The sequence below is a fragment of the Peromyscus leucopus genome, chromosome 8b (assembly GCF_004664715.2).
Source record: "Peromyscus leucopus breed LL Stock chromosome 8b, UCI_PerLeu_2.1, whole genome shotgun sequence".
NCBI lineage: Eukaryota > Metazoa > Chordata > Mammalia > Rodentia > Cricetidae > Peromyscus > Peromyscus leucopus.
Window position 1 is genome coordinate 2,376,785 of NC_051086.1, and position 16,526 is coordinate 2,393,310.

A 16,526-nucleotide genomic window follows, 5' to 3' on the forward strand; every position below is an offset into this window, starting at 1 on the left:
ATGACATCATGAGCAGTCAGCGTTTCCTCAGCAGGAGTTCGAGTCCTGCCAGGGACATGCACATGGGCATTTGTAGCATGCCCTGCCCTGGGCACCCTTGTCCCTTAGCACCCCACCAAAGGTGGGCCAGTTCTCTTCCACAGTGGCTTGCTCTCAGCCTTGGGTAGGCATAGCAACCTTGAATCCTGCCCCTACACAACCTTTCTTGAGGCCAGTGGCCACCCAGTACAGTCCCCTGAACTCCTGGCGTGTAGGAGAAGACGGGAGAGAAGGGGAAGAAACAGATACACCCAGGCCTTTGATCCGTCTCCACCACAGTTTCTGCCTCCTCATTGTTAGCTCCTAAGAGAAGGCTTTGAAATGCTCCGGATCTCTCTCAGTTTCTGTTCTCTCTGATGCTCTAGGAGCTGGCCTCTATCTATTGCTATGAGTAATCCTGGACTTTCTGAGCCTGGGATGTGACATACAGACTCCTGAGCCTTGTGGTGTAGAGAGGGCCAGGAAGGCTATTCTTCCTCTGGCATGTCTCCATCACAGTAGGGTAAAAACCTATGTATACTAGATTTTATGGCCATGTAACAAATTGCCACAAAGGTAGCAGCTTAAAACAACATAAATTTATTAGCTCAAACATGTGTGGATCAAAATCTTGGGTTGCTCAGTTGAGCTAGCTTTGTGTTGAGGGCTTCGCCAGTGTGAAGATAAGGGATCAGAAGATGGGGAAATTTGTGTCCAGTCTCCTGAGTGTTGGCAGAATGTGCTTCCTGGTGGTTACAGATTTCTCTCTCCTGCTGGCGGTCAGTGCCTTGTGGCTGGCTACTCACAATGCCTGGCCCCTCAACTTTCAAAGTCAGAGGTGGAGATTCTTTCTGGTGTTGAGTCCTTCTTATACTTTAAATCTGTCTGACTTCCACCGGGGAAATAAAAGACACACGGGCCAATCTACCCAGCTGGTCTACCCATCTCTAGAGCAGAAAGAAGTAAATACTAGCCAAAAGGAGAGGGCAGAAGTGTGAGGCAGAGCCCTCACGAAGATCCCCGAGTGACAGAAGATGTACCTCAAGGAGGAGAGGAGGCAGGGGCCTGGGCAGATGGGCTCTCAGCATCTCAGCCTCATGTAAGAAAGAGGAGCGCAGGACGGGCCAGGAAGCTCCAGATTCACATTATCGAATCCACCAGCCTCAGAGGCTCAGGTGAGCCTGGATCCAGGGACTATACTTGGCCACGTTGGTATAGACACCTGGACGATTGGGCAGGGCACAGCCCTTACCCCAGCTCACCACACCTACCAGGACCCAACGGCCAGACTCCATACAGGTCAGGGGTCCTCCAGAGTCACCCTGCAGGAAAAAGGTGAGTTTAGGTCACAGCCCCCCTCCCCAGCTTTTCAAGACCACTTTCCTAGGTCCAGTTCCCTGGGGTTGTGATGATATATTATGTAGCCTAATAACATTTACCTGAAGATCAGAGAACAGAACAAGCCACTAGATTAAACATAGAGGCCAGGCAGTGGTGGCACACACTTTTAATCCTAGCACTCAGGAGACAGAGATCTGTCTGGATCTCTGTGAGTTCAAAGGCATCTTGGACTACATGAGATTGACCCAGTCTAGGAGAGAAACAGAGCCAGGCAGTGGTGGCACACACCTTTAATCCCAATACTTGGGTGTCACACGCATTTAATCCTAGCACTTGAAATCTCATGCCTTGGGGCTGGTGAGATGGCTCAGAGGTTAAGAGTACTGGCTGCTCTTCCAGAGGTCCTGAGTTCAATTCCCAGCAACCACATGGTGGCTCACAACCATCTGTAATGAGATCTGGTGCCCTCCTCTGCCCTGCAGGCAACATGCAGGAGGAATATTATATACGTAATAAATAAATAAATCTTAAAAAAAAAAGAAATCTCATGCCTTTAATCCCAGTATTTGGGAAGCACACACACCATTAATCCCAGCACTAGGAAGGAAGTGGTGGCTGGGTGGAGAAAGGTGTGTAAGGCGTGAGGAGACAGGAACTGAAGCCTTTTCAGCTGGAGCTTTTTCAGAAGGAGCGTTTTGGGTGAGGACTCAGGATTTCAGTCAGAGGATTCGTGGAGTTGGCGAGGTGAGACGTGGCAGTGGCTTGTTCCTTTGTCTCTCTGATCTTTCAGCATTTACCCCAATATCTGGATCCCGATTTTTTTTTTTCTGGAGCTGAGGACTGAACCCAGGGCCTTGCGCTTGCTAGGCAAGGGCTCTACCACTGAGCTAAATCCCCAACCCCCCGATTTTTTATTAAAAGATCATTTAGCAATTCGTGTCACATGGGGTAGTAGCTCTAGGTTGGGGGTCTGCACCCTCCTGGGTCCTGGGTTCTAGAGAGGTAAGAGCCTGGGGAACCGATTCCAGATGATATGGGTTATTAGCAGACACACCTGGCAGGCATCCTTGTGGCCCCGGCGGTAGCCAGCACACAGGTTCCCTGGTAGCACTATGCGCTCACCCTGGGGCACATTGGCACCCAGGTGGTAGAGGCGGTCACAGGCACGAGAGTCCAGCAGTGGCACCCTCACTCCTTGCAAGGGTCGCCCCTCTGGGAGGGGTACTGAGGGAAGAGGGAGAAATCGGAGAATCAGCAGAGAGCATGGCTGGAAGTGGGGCTCCGTGGGAAGATGAGTGGGAAGCTCTGACTTGTCAACCAGGACTCCTTGAGTCTGAGTGGAAGGGAAGTTTGGGTCCTCACGCGTGGCTCTGGGTCCTACACTGGGACTGTGATAGACCAGGATTCACAGTCAGAGCAGGAGGAGAATGGGGTGCCCCAAAGTCCCCATAGCCTGACCACGTGTTTTACCTCCTGGGCTGAGGCTACCCCAGCCAGTGACCCAGCATGGAGACCCGGGTGGTGGATGGGCTCCCGGAGCAGGCAGGCAGACCGGCTGGATCCGGGCACTCAGGGGGACTGGGTGACGCAGCTGTAGCAGTGCCAGGTCTCCACGGGCCTCGTCCTCGGAGTAGTCAGGAGGCAGCAGCACCCGCAGCACGGGAACCCAGAGCTCGTGGGATGACGTGACACCCAGACGCAGTGCTCCGAGGAGCACACTGTACTCTGATGGCAGTACCCGTCTACAGTAGACATGGGGGCTGCTGACAGTACCGGGACCCCAGGGCCTGTCCGGAGCCGGCCCCGCCCACACCTCCCCAGGCAGCGCCTCCACTTTCCCTCGGCCTGTGTTTTCTGGAGCTGGACTAGTGAGTGAGCACTGACCTGGGGAAGCAGTGAGCTGCTGTCAGCACCCACTGGGGTGCCACGAGCGACCCTCCACACACATGGGCTCCACGGTGCTGAATGCTCGTCTGCCACGGCCATTCTCCATCTCGAGCATCCCGGCCCCCCACGATTCGACTGGACATGCGGGGCTGCCCACAAGCTTTGACAGGACAAGTGGTTAGTGAGGGTCGGCTCGGGGCCTGGGAAGTAGGTGCAGAAAGGGGGGCAGGGCCAAGCTGGGGAGGAGGTGGGTCCCAGGCTTCCTTACCTGCACACTTCTGCATTCTGGCTCCTGCAGGAGGAAGCAGGCAAGGGACTAGATTAGGGATTTGGTGCCAGGTAACAGAGCCTGGGTCAGAGATTAGGTAGGAGGTGGAACATATTTGTTACACTGCCCTCATGCCAAGCTCCTGTGCCATTGGTAGCCTCTATTACCCTCCCCAAAGCACTGGGAGGTTGGAGGTGGGAATTAGGCACAATATACATACAGCATACTCAGATCTGGAGAACCCAAGGTCAGTGCCAGAGAGACTCCATGCCTTGGAATAAAGATCAGAATGCTCCACGGTGCTCTAAAGGCTCCAGGCACGGGGAGAGGTGAGGTGGGTAACCTCCAGCTAAAGTCTCTGTGGCAACATCCCTAACCCTCACCCCACTCACCCAGCACCAACAGGAGCAGGATCTGGAGGTGGGAAGTACCCCTCATTCTATCTTCAGGGCTGACCTGGGTACAGGTAATGTTACACAGGGATTGATCTCTGGTCTGGAGGAGGCAGGAAGCAGAAGAGAGCATTCTAGGCTAGGGGGCACATCCAACCCCACCCTGTACCTCTGTGGCAGTTCTGTCTGCCATTAGTTTCTGCTTGGTCCTGGCCCTGGCCCTGCCACCCAGACTCTACACCTGTAGGTGCCTAGGCTCCATGTGACCAAGTCTGACCAAGCATGCCCAACTTCTGAGATCCGGGCACCTTAGGCCTCAGTAAGCACCCCACAGCCTCACCCTCTGGACTCCATCTTTCATTCCCTCGCAGCCCTTGGACCCAGCTCTCACCCTTGAAGCCCGGTGTCCTCTCTGATGACTGGGACCAGGGGAGGGCCTGGGGGCTTAAAACACAGAGGAGGTGGAGGCCCAGGTAATTAACAAGGCCGAGGCGGAGCTGTGGCTGCACCTGAACAGCCACAAACAAAGATGCTTTGAGCAGAACTTAAGAGGTGCAGGAAAAGGACACCAGGGGCTGAGAAGTGGGGTGGGGTGGGGGTTGGGGGAGCTGCGGTTAGGCCAGGAAGCTCCAGAAGATCCTTGGCAGCTCATCTCTAAACCCGATCCTGCTGCCTTGTGAAACCTGCTCGCTGGGGCCTCTGAGCTCCATTGTTCTGCTCAGTAATCCCAGCTCAAGCAGGCAGCCTGGCCCCACAGGAAGCTCAGACCCCAGACCCACACCCTAGATCTCAGGCCTGCAGCTGACCCAGCACCAGGCCCCACCTGGCCAGTCACTTTTGGATCCCAGGTCTGGATGAGCTTGGAGTGGAGAATGACCAGTTCCAAATTGCTACACCACTGGGCCACAAGCAGCAGTATGGGGAATAGTGCACACTTAGGTTTGAAGATGGCAGGGTAAGAGCACCAGAACTGAGCCGACGCCAGTGCCATGCCTTCGGATCTACAAAAACTATAAGATGAGAAATCTCTTTTCTTTAATAAGTTAACCTGCTTCTGGTATTTTGTTATAGTCATGAAAAGCCAATGAAGCGGGGGTACATCCATTCCAAGAGTTTCCAGTGCGCAGAGCTGTGCTCCGTACAGAGCTGGCATTGAAGAGCTGGGAGTGAGGGGAAAGGTGGAGGAGTGAGGGGAAGGTGGAGGAGTGAGGGGAAGGTGGAGTGAGGGGAAGGTGGAGTGAGGGGGAAGGCAGAGCAGGACAACAAGCTGGAAGCAAGACAGAGAGAGAAGAGGACTTGTTGTAGCCCAGATCCAGTGACTGGATGGATATAGGAGGAAACCAGCCTTTCAGACTTGGCTTCTGCCGTCCACAGCCAAAGACCAAACTTAAAACCTACCCTTGGGGTTTGAGAATGTGACTAAGACAGTAAAGTGTGTCCGTGCACACCGAGACCCTGTGCTTTAACCGCAGACGACACGAACGGAGTGTGACGGCGCATGCCTACGAGTCCAGCACCTCAGAAATGGAGTCAGGAGGATCAGAAGTTCAAGATGACCCTTGGCTACGTAGCCAGTTTGAGGTCAGCCTGGGATACATGGGATCCTGTCCTAAATATATAAAGTCCCCGCTTTCTGGGACTTTATTTATTTATTTATTTGTTTGTTTGTTGGGGGTGGATAACTCAGTGGTAGAGCCCTTGCTTATCTGAGGCCCTGGATTTGACCCCCAGTACCCCCCCCCAGACAGAGAGAGAGAGGAGAGAGAGGAGAGTGGGGAGGGAGGGAGGAGGGGACAGAGGGTGGTGGCGTTATCAGTTGATTGCATTGGTTCAGCTCTCCGGAGTTTGGCCTTGGCATGTTTTCCTTCCAATGCTGAGCCCGTGGTAGAGTTATTCAACTCAATTCCCTGCACACCCCACTTTTCTCATCTATAAAACCAACCAACCATTTGGTTGTTGTGAAGATAACTGGGTGAACCACGCAGAGTCTGTAGCAGTGCCAGGCATGTGGCCAATTCTATAAAAGTGCAGGAAGAATGAAAGACAGGTGTGCCGATCCTCCTTGACCTTCTGGGACCTTCTGTTGCTCCAGGTTTGGCTGCCCCTAGAAGGTGAGTCAGCTCCTAATACAGTGTCTGTGACTGTGAGGAAGACTAAGGCCTCGTGCGTTTGGGAGGAACCTCAGAGCATATGGTCAGCTTTGGGGTGTCAGACCAAATTTTACAAGTCAGGTGAGCATGAAGTCTCTGAGAGTAGGCACCCATCTGGCCCAGGGCCTGGAAGCTGTAATCTGGAGTGACGGGGCAAGACTTGAGGACATGGAGAAATTGGACGCATGGAGCAAGATGAGTTCTTTCGGAGAATTTGGCTCAGTTCAGGGGAAAAGTCTGCAACTGGTTGAATGCTGGCTATCTCAACCTGAAACCCAACCCAGTGGAGGTACAGACTGTGTGCTGAGCCCATCTCCCCGTCAGGTTCAGACTCTACTAGTGAAAAGCAGCACTTATGCTCACCTGTGTGACCTGGGCTCGCATTCCCCAATAAACCACACGCAGCTAAGTCCTGATCCTAAGATGAGCTGAATGGGTCATGGTGACACATGTGGGCGCACTCGGGTGTACGTCGTGGTTAGGAGTTCTGCCCATGACTCCCAAGTGTTAGTATTAAAGGTGTACTACCTTGCTGGGGAAAGGAAATTTTATTGAAGGATTGTTTAAATCAGGGTGGCAGGTCTGGAGGGGAATCATCTATATTATGCTAATTGATGAAGGAAGACCCAGCCTAAGAGTGGGTGGTGCCGTTTCCTGGGTTTGAGTACTGGGGGAGAAAGAGCACTGACAGGCATGCGCAGGTTCATTCTCTGGGTCTTGACTGTGGATGTAACTGGCTGTTTCAGGTTCCCGCCTTGACTTCCCTGTAATGAGAGACTACAACCTGGAACTGTGAGCCAAGTCAGTCTTCCCCTTAAGGCTGCTCTTGCAGGGTATTTTATCCCAGCAACAGACACGAAGCTCAGACACCCTGTGAACAGAGCTCTGTTAAACCTTAATAAACCCCACTCTACTTCCAATGGCTGTGCTAGTTGGCCTTTGTCAAGTTGACACAAACCTAGACGTATCTGGTAAGAAGGAATTTTTTTTTTGTTTGTTTGTTTGTTTTTTGTTTTTCGAGACAGGGTTTCTTTGTGTAGCTTTGCGCCTTTCCTGGAACTCACTTGGTAGCCCAGGCTGGCCTCCAACTCACAGAGATCCGCCTGCCTCTGCCTTGACCTTCTGGGATTAAAGGCGTGCGCCACCACCGCCCGGCCGGTAAGAAGGAATATTAATTGAGAAAATGCCTCCGTAAGATTTGTCTAGGCATAGTGGTGCCTTTAATCCCAGCATCCAGGAGGCAGAGGCAGGTAGGTGGATCTCTGAGTTGGAGGCCAGCCTGGTCTATGGAGGAGTTCCAGGATAGCCAGGGCCTGTCTTGAAAACATTGGTTTGTACACAGTCTGGGGGTATTGTTTTGATTAATGGTTGATGTGGGAGGGTACAGCTCACTGTTTGGCAGTGCCATCTTTAGGCGGGTGGTCCTGGGTTTTATAAGAAAGCAGGCTGAGCAAGCCATGAGGAGCAAGCTTCCTCCATGGTCTCTGTTTCAGTCCCTGTCTCCATGTTCCTGCCTTGAGTTCCTGCCCCGATTTCCTTCAATGATGGAGTGTGACCTGAGAGTTGTAAACTGAAATAAACCCTTTCCTCTCCAAGTTGCTTTTGATTGTGGTAGCTTTTTGCTGTTGGGGGATTTTTCAAGACAGGGTTCTCCATGTAGCCCTGGCTGTCCTGGAACTTGACTGGCCTCAAACTCAGAGATCAGTCTCCCCCTGCCTCCCTAGTGCTGAGATCAAAGGCATGCGCCACACTGCTTGGTGGTGGTATTTTATCACAGTAACAGAAGCTCTCCCTAGACACTGGTCTGTCCTGAAATTCTGTGGTGCATATAGTCAGAAATCACAGCTTCACAGAGCAGAGCTCTGGAGGAAGTTTGCAGACCCCTGCAGGCAGCAGCGGGGAGCTGGGTCTCCAGTCCACACTGCTGTCACCGACAGGTCTGCTGTCACGGACAGGTCTGCTGCCTGCAACCAAAGCCTGGACAAGCCATCATGGGTCCTGCCTGGGCTGGACTGCTCAAGGTGAACACAGGGAAGGTCCAGAAGGTCACAAGGTCTCCATAATGTTCTGCAAGGTGCCAGCTCAGATACGCACAAGAGTTTATTGGCAAAGGAGACAAGAGCCTGGTCAAACAGGATGTCCCTCCCCAATACTGAATGCCTTGGGGTTGGGAAGAGTGCAGTGGCGCTTGGGCCCCAAAGCTGCAGCTTCATGGGCTCAGGTGGGCCTCAGAAGCCAGAGAGCCTGGAGCAGAGTAAGGGACAGCGGGAGCGGCGCCAGGTCAGGTCTGACTGCACTGTTGAGGATCATCATGGTCTGGATCCAGCTGTAGTGCTGACTCACGTTGGTGTAGAGGCCAGGCAGGTTGGGCCGCCCACAGCCTATTCCCCAGCTCACGATTCCAATCTGATACCAGAGACCGTCCATGATGCAGACCAAGGGTCCTCCTGAGTCACCCTGAGGAGAAGTATGGGTGAGCCTGAGAGATGGTAAGTGGGGCTGGGGAAGAGGCCCCGGGGACAGGGGACGCTGTGGGGTAGAAGATTGGGTGAGGATCCTACTTCTCCCCCTGGCAGCAACAGAGCCTCAGCTACTTCATCAGGAAAGTGGAGCCATGGTTTCTACCTCTGAGGGTCGGGGATGAAGAAAAACATTATAAATGGAAAATGAGAAGTATGTTTTTCGGCTGGGCAATTAAAGGCTGTAAGTGGTTTCCCATGGACGAACCCTGAGGACAGGTTGATGGTACACGTGGAGAGAGCCCTCAGGCCTTGGGTGAGGAAGCGTGGGCTTCCTCGAGGGGTAGGCATACTCACACTGCAGGTGTCTGCACTACCATCCTCAGTACCAGCACAAAACATGTCTCTGCTGATAGAGGGGTAGACAGAAGTAATCTTGAACAGGTCGTGGCACCTGCTGTTGTTTAGGATGGTGACCTGCACTTCTCGGAGGTGGTAGGGTGGTGGCAGCGGTTCTGGGTGTTAGGACAGAGACAGAGCACCGTATTAGGGTCTCCTCTACTCTCCAAGGCAGGGGCAGGAGGGAGGGCACACCTACGTGATGCTGGTGCCCCCTGCTGGTCACCCTGGACAATCCAGTGTGACAGAAGGAGCCGGTGGGTAGGTAAGTAGAGTCCCAGTCCCTCTATTTCTGCACCAGAAGGACTGGCTCCCGAGGGTTCCAGTGGAGAGATTCCTTTGCCCAGGCACAGGGAGAGACGGATGCTGAGATAGTTTGGGGATACAGGATCTAAGATGGAAATTCCCAAATTCACAGGCATAGTGTCATACGCTTAGGATCCCAGCACTGAGGTGACAGGATTGTGAGTTTCAGGCCAGCCTAGACTACAAAGCAAAACACCGTCTTAAAAATATTCCCAGGGTTGGGGCTAGAAAGCTTTTAGGAGCCCTCGCTGCTGCTCTTTCAGAGGACCCAGATTCAGTTCCCAGAACCCACACGGAGACTCACAGCCACCTGGAACTCTATTTCCAGTGGATCTGGTGCCTCTTCTGACCTCTGTGGGCTCTTACATGCATATGGTGCACACACATATACACACTCAGGTACACACACATACACATAAAATAAATGCTTAAGGAGCACTCCCAGGGCCAATCGGACGGCTCATGGATAAAAAGGACTTGCAGTGCAAGACTGACAACCTGAGTTCAATCCCCACAGAAGAACACAGAACTTGTGTTCAGTTCACAGAACCCATGTGAATGCCGGATGTGGAGCTGAGCATCCATAATCTCAGCATCCCTACTTCAAGACGGGAGGCAGAGACAGGAGAATTGCCCAGAAATGCATGGACAGATTTGTCCTAACTGTGGGCCAGCCAGCCTCAGGTACACCATACTACAGTAGAAACAAAATAATCTGGGTGGTGGCAGCATACACCTTTAATCCCAGCACTCGGGAGGCAGAGGCAGGCGGATCTCTGAGTCTGAGGCCAGCCTGGTCTACAGAGTGAGTTCCAGGGCTACACTGACCAAAAGTCAGTTTGTTTTTCAGAAACCATGGAGGCTTCCCCATACCCCCCTCTCCCAAAACAACAACAACAATAATTGGGTGTGTTACAGCATGCTTGTAATCCCAGCTCTCAGTAGGGATCAGGTCGGAGGGTCAGAAGTTCAAAGCCATTCTCACTAGTATGTAAAAAGTTTAGGATCCACTTGGGCTATTCGAGACCCCACCTCAGAAACAAAACAAGAAAGAAAGGATTAACATGCCACAGCATCTGGGAGAAACAGCAAAAACAGTTCCAGGAAGAAACTGATAGCTACCACTGCTTACGTTAATGAAGAGGGAAGCCACAAACCAACAACTTCTCTCTACAGCTAAGGAAATAGAACAAAGGAACAAATAGAACCAGAGCTGGCAGCCGGGCCCTGGCGGTGCACGCCTTTAATCCCAGCACTAGGCAGGCAAAGGCAGGCAGATGTCTGAGTTCAAGGCCAGCCTGGTCTACAGAGAGACTTCTAGGACAGCCAGGGCTACTCAGAGAAACCCTGTCTTGAAAAACAAAACAAAACAAAACAAAAAAAGAATGAAAAGGGAGAGCCTGGAGTAGTGGCGCACACCTTTAGCCCCAGCATTCAGGAGGCAGCGATAAGCAGATTGCTGTGAGCTCAAGGCCAGCCTGGTCTACATAGCAAGTTCTAGGACAGCCAGCCACATAGTGAGACCCTATCTTAAAATTCAAATCAATCAAACAAATAAATGAATAAAAGTAAAAAGAATCAAAAAGGACTCTTTCAGAGAAGCCCTTCCCCACGCTCTTTAATTTAAAAAAAATTATTTATTTATGGTGGTGGGAACTTGGCGGAAATCAGAGGACAAACTTCCAGAAGCTATTTCTCTCCTTCCTCCAAGTGGGACCTGGGGATTAAACTCAGATGGTTAGGCCTGGCAGCAAGCCTCTCCATCCACTGAGCCATCTCGTCAGCCCGTACTGGTGCTCTTGACTGTTTCTTCTTTCTGAGCATCTCTTTCTTAACAGTCGTGCTTAAAATCTATATTAAAGTATCTTAACAAGGCCCGACTCTACTTCATAAAAACAGTAGCAAAAACAAACCAAAAAGGACAAGGAATACTAGTGAGAACTGTGTGCCAACAAATCCGATAGCCTATCAACCAAGATGACCCAGGGAAATCCCGGAGCCTCACACGCCATTAAACAGACTCAAGATAGACCTATGACAAACAAAGAGATAGACTCAGCCATCAGTATGCCCCACCAAGAAAAGGTGCCAGGGGCTTCACTGGTGAATTCTACCCACGTGTGAAGAAGAAGGAGCTGCAATCCTTTCTGAACTGCCCCAAACACAGGTGAAAGAGAGCGACACTTCCCGATTTCCATACCAGGCCACCGAGACCTAGAGGCTGAAGGTAGACAAAGGCAAGAACACGAGAAAAGAAAACTCAAGACCCCTCATGAATATCCTAAAGCAGGGCATGCTGGTGCACACCTTTAATCCCAGCTTTCGGGAGGCAGAGGCAGGCGGATCTCTGAGTTTGAGGTCAGCCTGGTCTACAGAGCGAGTTCCAGAACAGCCAGGGCTTTGTAGAGACCCTGTCTCAATAGATAAATAATGAAAAAAAAGAAACGAATGCATGTGCATCTGAGCCCATCAGTGCAGGAAAGGGCTTCCATCCATGAGCAGGCACAAGGTCCAACCAGACGTGAGGGCTCTGCACAGGAAAATCAACACGGCAGAGACACACACTGACAGAAGGAAGAAAGAACAGTCTCCGTCCGTGCAGAGGAAGCATTTGGCCCAATTCTGCACTCTTTCGCAGAACAAAAGCAGAATTCAACAGCCAGGCATGGCAGCGTGGGTCTGTAACCCCAGTGCGGGGAGGCGGAGACAGAGGACCTCTCTGGTTCCTAGGCAGCTGGTTTAGCAGAGCCGGCAAGGGTCGGGCTCAGCCGGAGACTCTGACTCAAAGAAAGAAGCAAACAAAACCAACCAGATTTGGTGCCATCAAGACAGCTTATCTGGGAAGGTGTTTACTGCTGAACCTGGGGGCTTGAGTTCTGTCCCCAGGGCCCACACGGTGACAGGAGAGAACTGATTCCTGCTACTTGTCCTCTGACTTCATGTGCATGCTGTTGTATGCATGTGCCCCTGTCCCAAATAAGTAAATTCAACAATGTATATGTTTTTATGTATGTACCCTTTATGTATGCAAAAAAACTAAGGTGGGCAGGTGGTGGTGGTACACACCTTTAATCCCAGCATTAGGGAAGCAGAGCCTGGTTCTGCGAGTTCGAGGCCAGCCTGGTCTACAGAGCGAGATCCAGGACAGGCATCAAAACAACACAGGAAACCCTGTCTCAAAAAAAAAAAACAAAACAAAAAAACCAACCAACCAACCAAACAAACAAAAACCCTAAAAAATCCCTGAGGTAAAGAGCAATTGAGGAAGACACTCAATTCTGACCTCTAGACTCTGTACACATGTGCGTGCATACTTGTATGCTCACAGATCTGCACATACATATGAAGATGCATCCCCCCCCCCCCCCCCCCGCAAGAAATACAAAATTCAGTGCTCTTTTGTGATAATAGTACTAAGCAAGCCAGGATCCAAAGGAACCCCACCTCCACAAACTCATAGCTAAACCGTGCTCAAAGTGAAAGACAGCATGCTTTCCCTCCAGGAGCTATGATGAGGTGGGGATGCCTCTTTTCTGCGCTCTATACCCTGGAAGTTTCAGCCAAAGCAATTAGGTAAGAAAGAGAAGCAGGGGCTGGTGAGAGGGCTCAGTGGGCAAAGGCAAAGCCTGATGACCCAAGTTCAATCCCCAGGACCCACTTAATAGAAGAAGAGAACCAACTCCTTTTGTAAGTTTCTCTCTCTCTCTCTCTCTCTCTCTCTCTCTCTCTCTCTCTCTCTCTCTCTCTCTCTCTCTCTCTCTCACACACACACACACACACACACACACACACACACACACACCACGCATGCTCACACATACAAATACAACACATATATAACACACATGCACACAGAGTAAACGATATAGTTCTTTTTAAAGAAAGAACAAAAAAAGGTTGACTCTTAAAGATGGGATGGTATGTGAAAGAAGCCAGACTCACAGGACCACAAACTGTACTCCCTCTATGGGCAGTATGAAAAGGAGGGCTGCATGCTCAGAAAGCTGGGTTGTGGTTATCAGGGGCTGTAGGGAGGGGCTAATGAGGAGTAAAAGCTGGGCGGGAGTGAAGATCTCTGGCTGAACAGTATTGTGAGCACACTAAATGGGGTATACATTCTTTAGGTGGTTCCTTAATGGTATGTGAATTAGAGTTTAAAGAGAAGCAGTACCCACAAATGCCACATGGGGGCGACATTGAAGACACTAATTACATGAAAGAAATCCAGTAGAAAAGGCCATCTTCTCTGATTGTATTCCAGAGCCGGCAAATCCAAAGAGACAGAAAGCAGGTCTGGGCTGCCAGGACTACAGAATCTAGGGGAATGAGGAGACTGAAAGAAATGACGGAGGGGTATGAGGTTTCCCATTTTGTTTTTGAGACAAGGCTACATGTAGTCCTGTAGCACAGGCTGGTCTCAAGCCTGCTATGTAGTCCAGGAGATGGAGTCAAGGATAGACTTGAACTCCTGACCTTCCTGCCCTCAACCTACACCACCATGCCTGCTGAGGCTTGTTTTGTTTTGAGACAGGGTTTGTTTGTGTAGCCTTGGATGTCCTAGAACTAGCTCTATAGACCAGGCTGGCAGGCTTTCTTTTTGAAATGATGAAGATGTTGCAATTAGAAGTGGTGACAGTCTATGGCCTTACCCCTCTGAATATGCCTGATCTTGGGAGCTAAAGTGTTGAAGGGTCACCTAGTTAGGATTTGGATTGGTGACAGTGGTCACAGTGTCCCAGCTTCGTGACTGCACTACTGACCACTGAACCACACACTGTGGCACTGTGCACGTCCATAATTTGGAGTTGTAAAGTAAATCTCAATGTAAAGGAGACTTTCCCCAGAAGGCCTTGCGCACTCATCCTGGCTGGCTGGGGAGTGCGAGGGGCCGCCTAAGCGCCCCTCTGCTGCATATCTGTCTGGCCACTGGAGCTCCCGGAAGGTGGGAACACGGAGAGAAGCTGAGACTGGTGGTCGAGCAGGCAGGCAGGAGACCTGCAGATCTCCAGAGGCCAGAGTCTGGGCCTCCTGTGGTTAAAACAAGGAACAAAGCTAGCCCACCCACATGCCCACCCCTCCTGTCCCTAGTCTCACTCATGCTCTCCTCCAGGACTCCCCAGCCAGTCACCCAGCAGCTGGGCCAGTGCTGGAACATGAAGGTGGAGGGCTGGACACAGATGGGCTGGATGTCCTTGTTATAGGTGACTGAGGAGGCCAGCCTCAGCAGGGCCAGGTCGTGAAACTTCGTTGTGTCTTTGTAGTTTACAACGATGTCCTTTACCCTGTACCGGCCAGAATAGGCCTTCCTGTTCCAGAGAGAAGGCTTGGAAGTAAGCTGCCCAAGCTGGACTCTCCACTTTCCTGGATCAAGGTGCCTATCGGGGAAGAAGAAAGGAATCAGGAGCCCCGCCCACCCGGAGGGAGGAATGCTGGCCACCCGAGCCCACTGGACCCCTATATGAGGTGACACCATGGGGCTAATACTGCTTATTTGCTCATCCTTAGTCATTACCAAATCTTTTGGGTCAAAGGACCCCTTGTAGGAACAGAGCCTAGACAGGCCATAACCAGATTCCCTGCTCCTGGACACTCTGAGAGGAACAGGAAGACCACTGGCCCCACTGGTCTCATCACTTCCCAAAGATGACTCAGAAGATGGAGGGGCTGCTGTGGGGCCTGGACAGAATAAACATCTGGTATGGGCTGAGGATGTAACTCCCTGAGCACGAGTGAATCCCAGGGTTTGATCCCCGCAGTGTACAGAGCAGCACCGTGCTCCATGCCTGTGATCCCAGCATGCCGGCAGGCAAAGGCAAGAGAATGAATCATCCTCGGCTATATATAAAGTTAAAGGCCAACCTGGGCTACCACCTCAAAACCAACCAGCCAACCTTGGCCTGGGCCTAACATCTGTCTCCTCCTCCAAGGGGAGGCGGAAGGAGGTTGCATCTTCCTACAAACGAATATACCCATACCCACATGGGAATGTTTCAGTAAACACCCTGGAAGAATCAGAACAACCTTCCCCACAGGGGGCAATGAGGAAGGTTAGCTGACTGTGACCAGCTGCTGCTCAACTTGGCGCTCAGGATATCCGGAGGCTAGTTCAAGATCACCGCCCTAGGGGGCTCCTGCCATCCCAGACTCACTTTATAACGCAGTGTGCGGCAGTGAGCACCCATCGGTGGCTGAGGAGGCTCCCTCCACAGCGGTGGGACTTCTTCCAGCGCAGACTGGCTTGCCACGGCCAGCGCCCTTGCACGGATTCTGCCCCGCCCACTATCAGTGACTGGATGTCGTTCCGGCGGCCACACGGCACTGGGTCAGACACACAAGACACCTGGCTGAGCTGCCCAGGCAGGCCCATGGCGTCCCCAGGGTACCCGTGTGGGGAAGGGGCTGGGGAGAACCGCGTAACCATACACCCGCTTCCTCCAATATCCTGAGATGCCGCTGGAACCCTTCCCTCGTGGTTTGCAGACCCCCCAGCCCTCCACAGTGGCCATCAGTCACCTGAGAGGAGCCTGTTTGTGGTGTTCTTGAGACCTGTGGGAGAGGAGTGCAAAAGATGAGGCGACCTCTGCATGCTCAGCCTCTGTAGGTGTTCCTCAACAGGGATGACGTTTCCTCACCTGACGCCTGGCTTTCTTCGCGCGATCCTGGGTGGAGGTGAGAAGGTGAGTTTCAGTGGACCTCCGCGTTCCCCATGCTCCCCCATCATCCCCAGTCCGGGTGGATGCATCTCCTTAGCTCACCAGACTCCCCCAGCACCACGCACACCAGCAGCACCACCACCAGCGGCATGGGGCCCTGCAAACCCATGGCTGCCTCTCTGCAGCCCGGAGCCGAAAGCCTCGCTTCCAGCCGCTCCAGGCTCAGTGGCGCCCCCTAGGGGAGAAGCAGCAGAGTGAGAGCCTTGCTTGGCCACCTACTCCCAGCTTGAACCCCTGACAGGTCCCATAACACTCTTTCATGTGGTGCCTCAGCCAGTGAACCACAACCATCCTTTTCTTGTCTGAGCCCAGTGCTGGATGCCTCCTCTCGTGTACTGACAGCCTTCTCTAGGACCAAGGCACTGGCTCTTAGCCAGCAACCCTAGGAAAGCTCACAAGCAGGCCTCAGGGTACACTGGCTTGGAGCCTAGCAATGTGTTACGTGTTGTTAGAAGTGGTGTTTTTTTGCTGGATGCACTCAACAAAGGCTGGCCCTATTTGAGCATAGACAGAGCTTAGAACCCTGTACTTGGCCAGCAGCCACGCAGTGTGCCCTACACACTACATGGGGATGGCCAGAAACTCTTCTGGTG

The 16,526-nt window shown here is 52.1% G+C and overlaps 2 protein-coding genes and 1 long non-coding RNA gene across 3 annotated transcripts; 1 reads left to right on the forward strand and 2 right to left on the reverse strand.

Moving 5' to 3' along the window:
• Nucleotides 1-607: 607 nt before the first annotated feature.
• LOC114680801 (serine protease 33) lies at nucleotides 608-4,056 on the reverse strand. Its single transcript, XM_028853967.2, has 6 exons — nucleotides 3,898-4,056; nucleotides 3,515-3,538; nucleotides 3,244-3,406; nucleotides 2,830-3,101; nucleotides 2,414-2,583; nucleotides 608-1,340 (listed from the first exon to the last, which is right to left on the reverse strand). Exons 1-6 carry the CDS (start codon nucleotides 4,037-4,039, stop codon nucleotides 1,182-1,184), a joined length of 930 nt encoding a protein of 309 aa, XP_028709800.1. The 5' UTR covers nucleotides 4,040-4,056; the 3' UTR covers nucleotides 608-1,181.
• Nucleotides 4,057-5,727: 1,671 nt separating this feature from the next.
• On the forward strand, nucleotides 5,728-7,589 carry LOC119086958. The gene is made up of 3 exons (XR_005090370.1): nucleotides 5,728-6,345; nucleotides 6,803-7,027; nucleotides 7,550-7,589. It is a non-coding gene; the product is annotated as an uncharacterized LOC119086958 (long non-coding RNA).
• A 550-nt stretch (nucleotides 7,590-8,139) lies between these two features.
• Nucleotides 8,140-16,089, reverse strand: LOC119086114 (serine protease 41-like). The gene is made up of 7 exons (XM_028853966.2): nucleotides 15,976-16,089; nucleotides 15,853-15,879; nucleotides 15,734-15,766; nucleotides 15,370-15,538; nucleotides 14,315-14,595; nucleotides 8,873-9,030; nucleotides 8,140-8,513 (listed from the first exon to the last, which is right to left on the reverse strand). Exons 1-7 carry the CDS (start codon nucleotides 16,040-16,042, stop codon nucleotides 8,274-8,276), a joined length of 975 nt encoding a protein of 324 aa, XP_028709799.2. The 5' UTR covers nucleotides 16,043-16,089; the 3' UTR covers nucleotides 8,140-8,273.
• Between the last annotated feature and the right edge of the window lie 437 nt (nucleotides 16,090-16,526).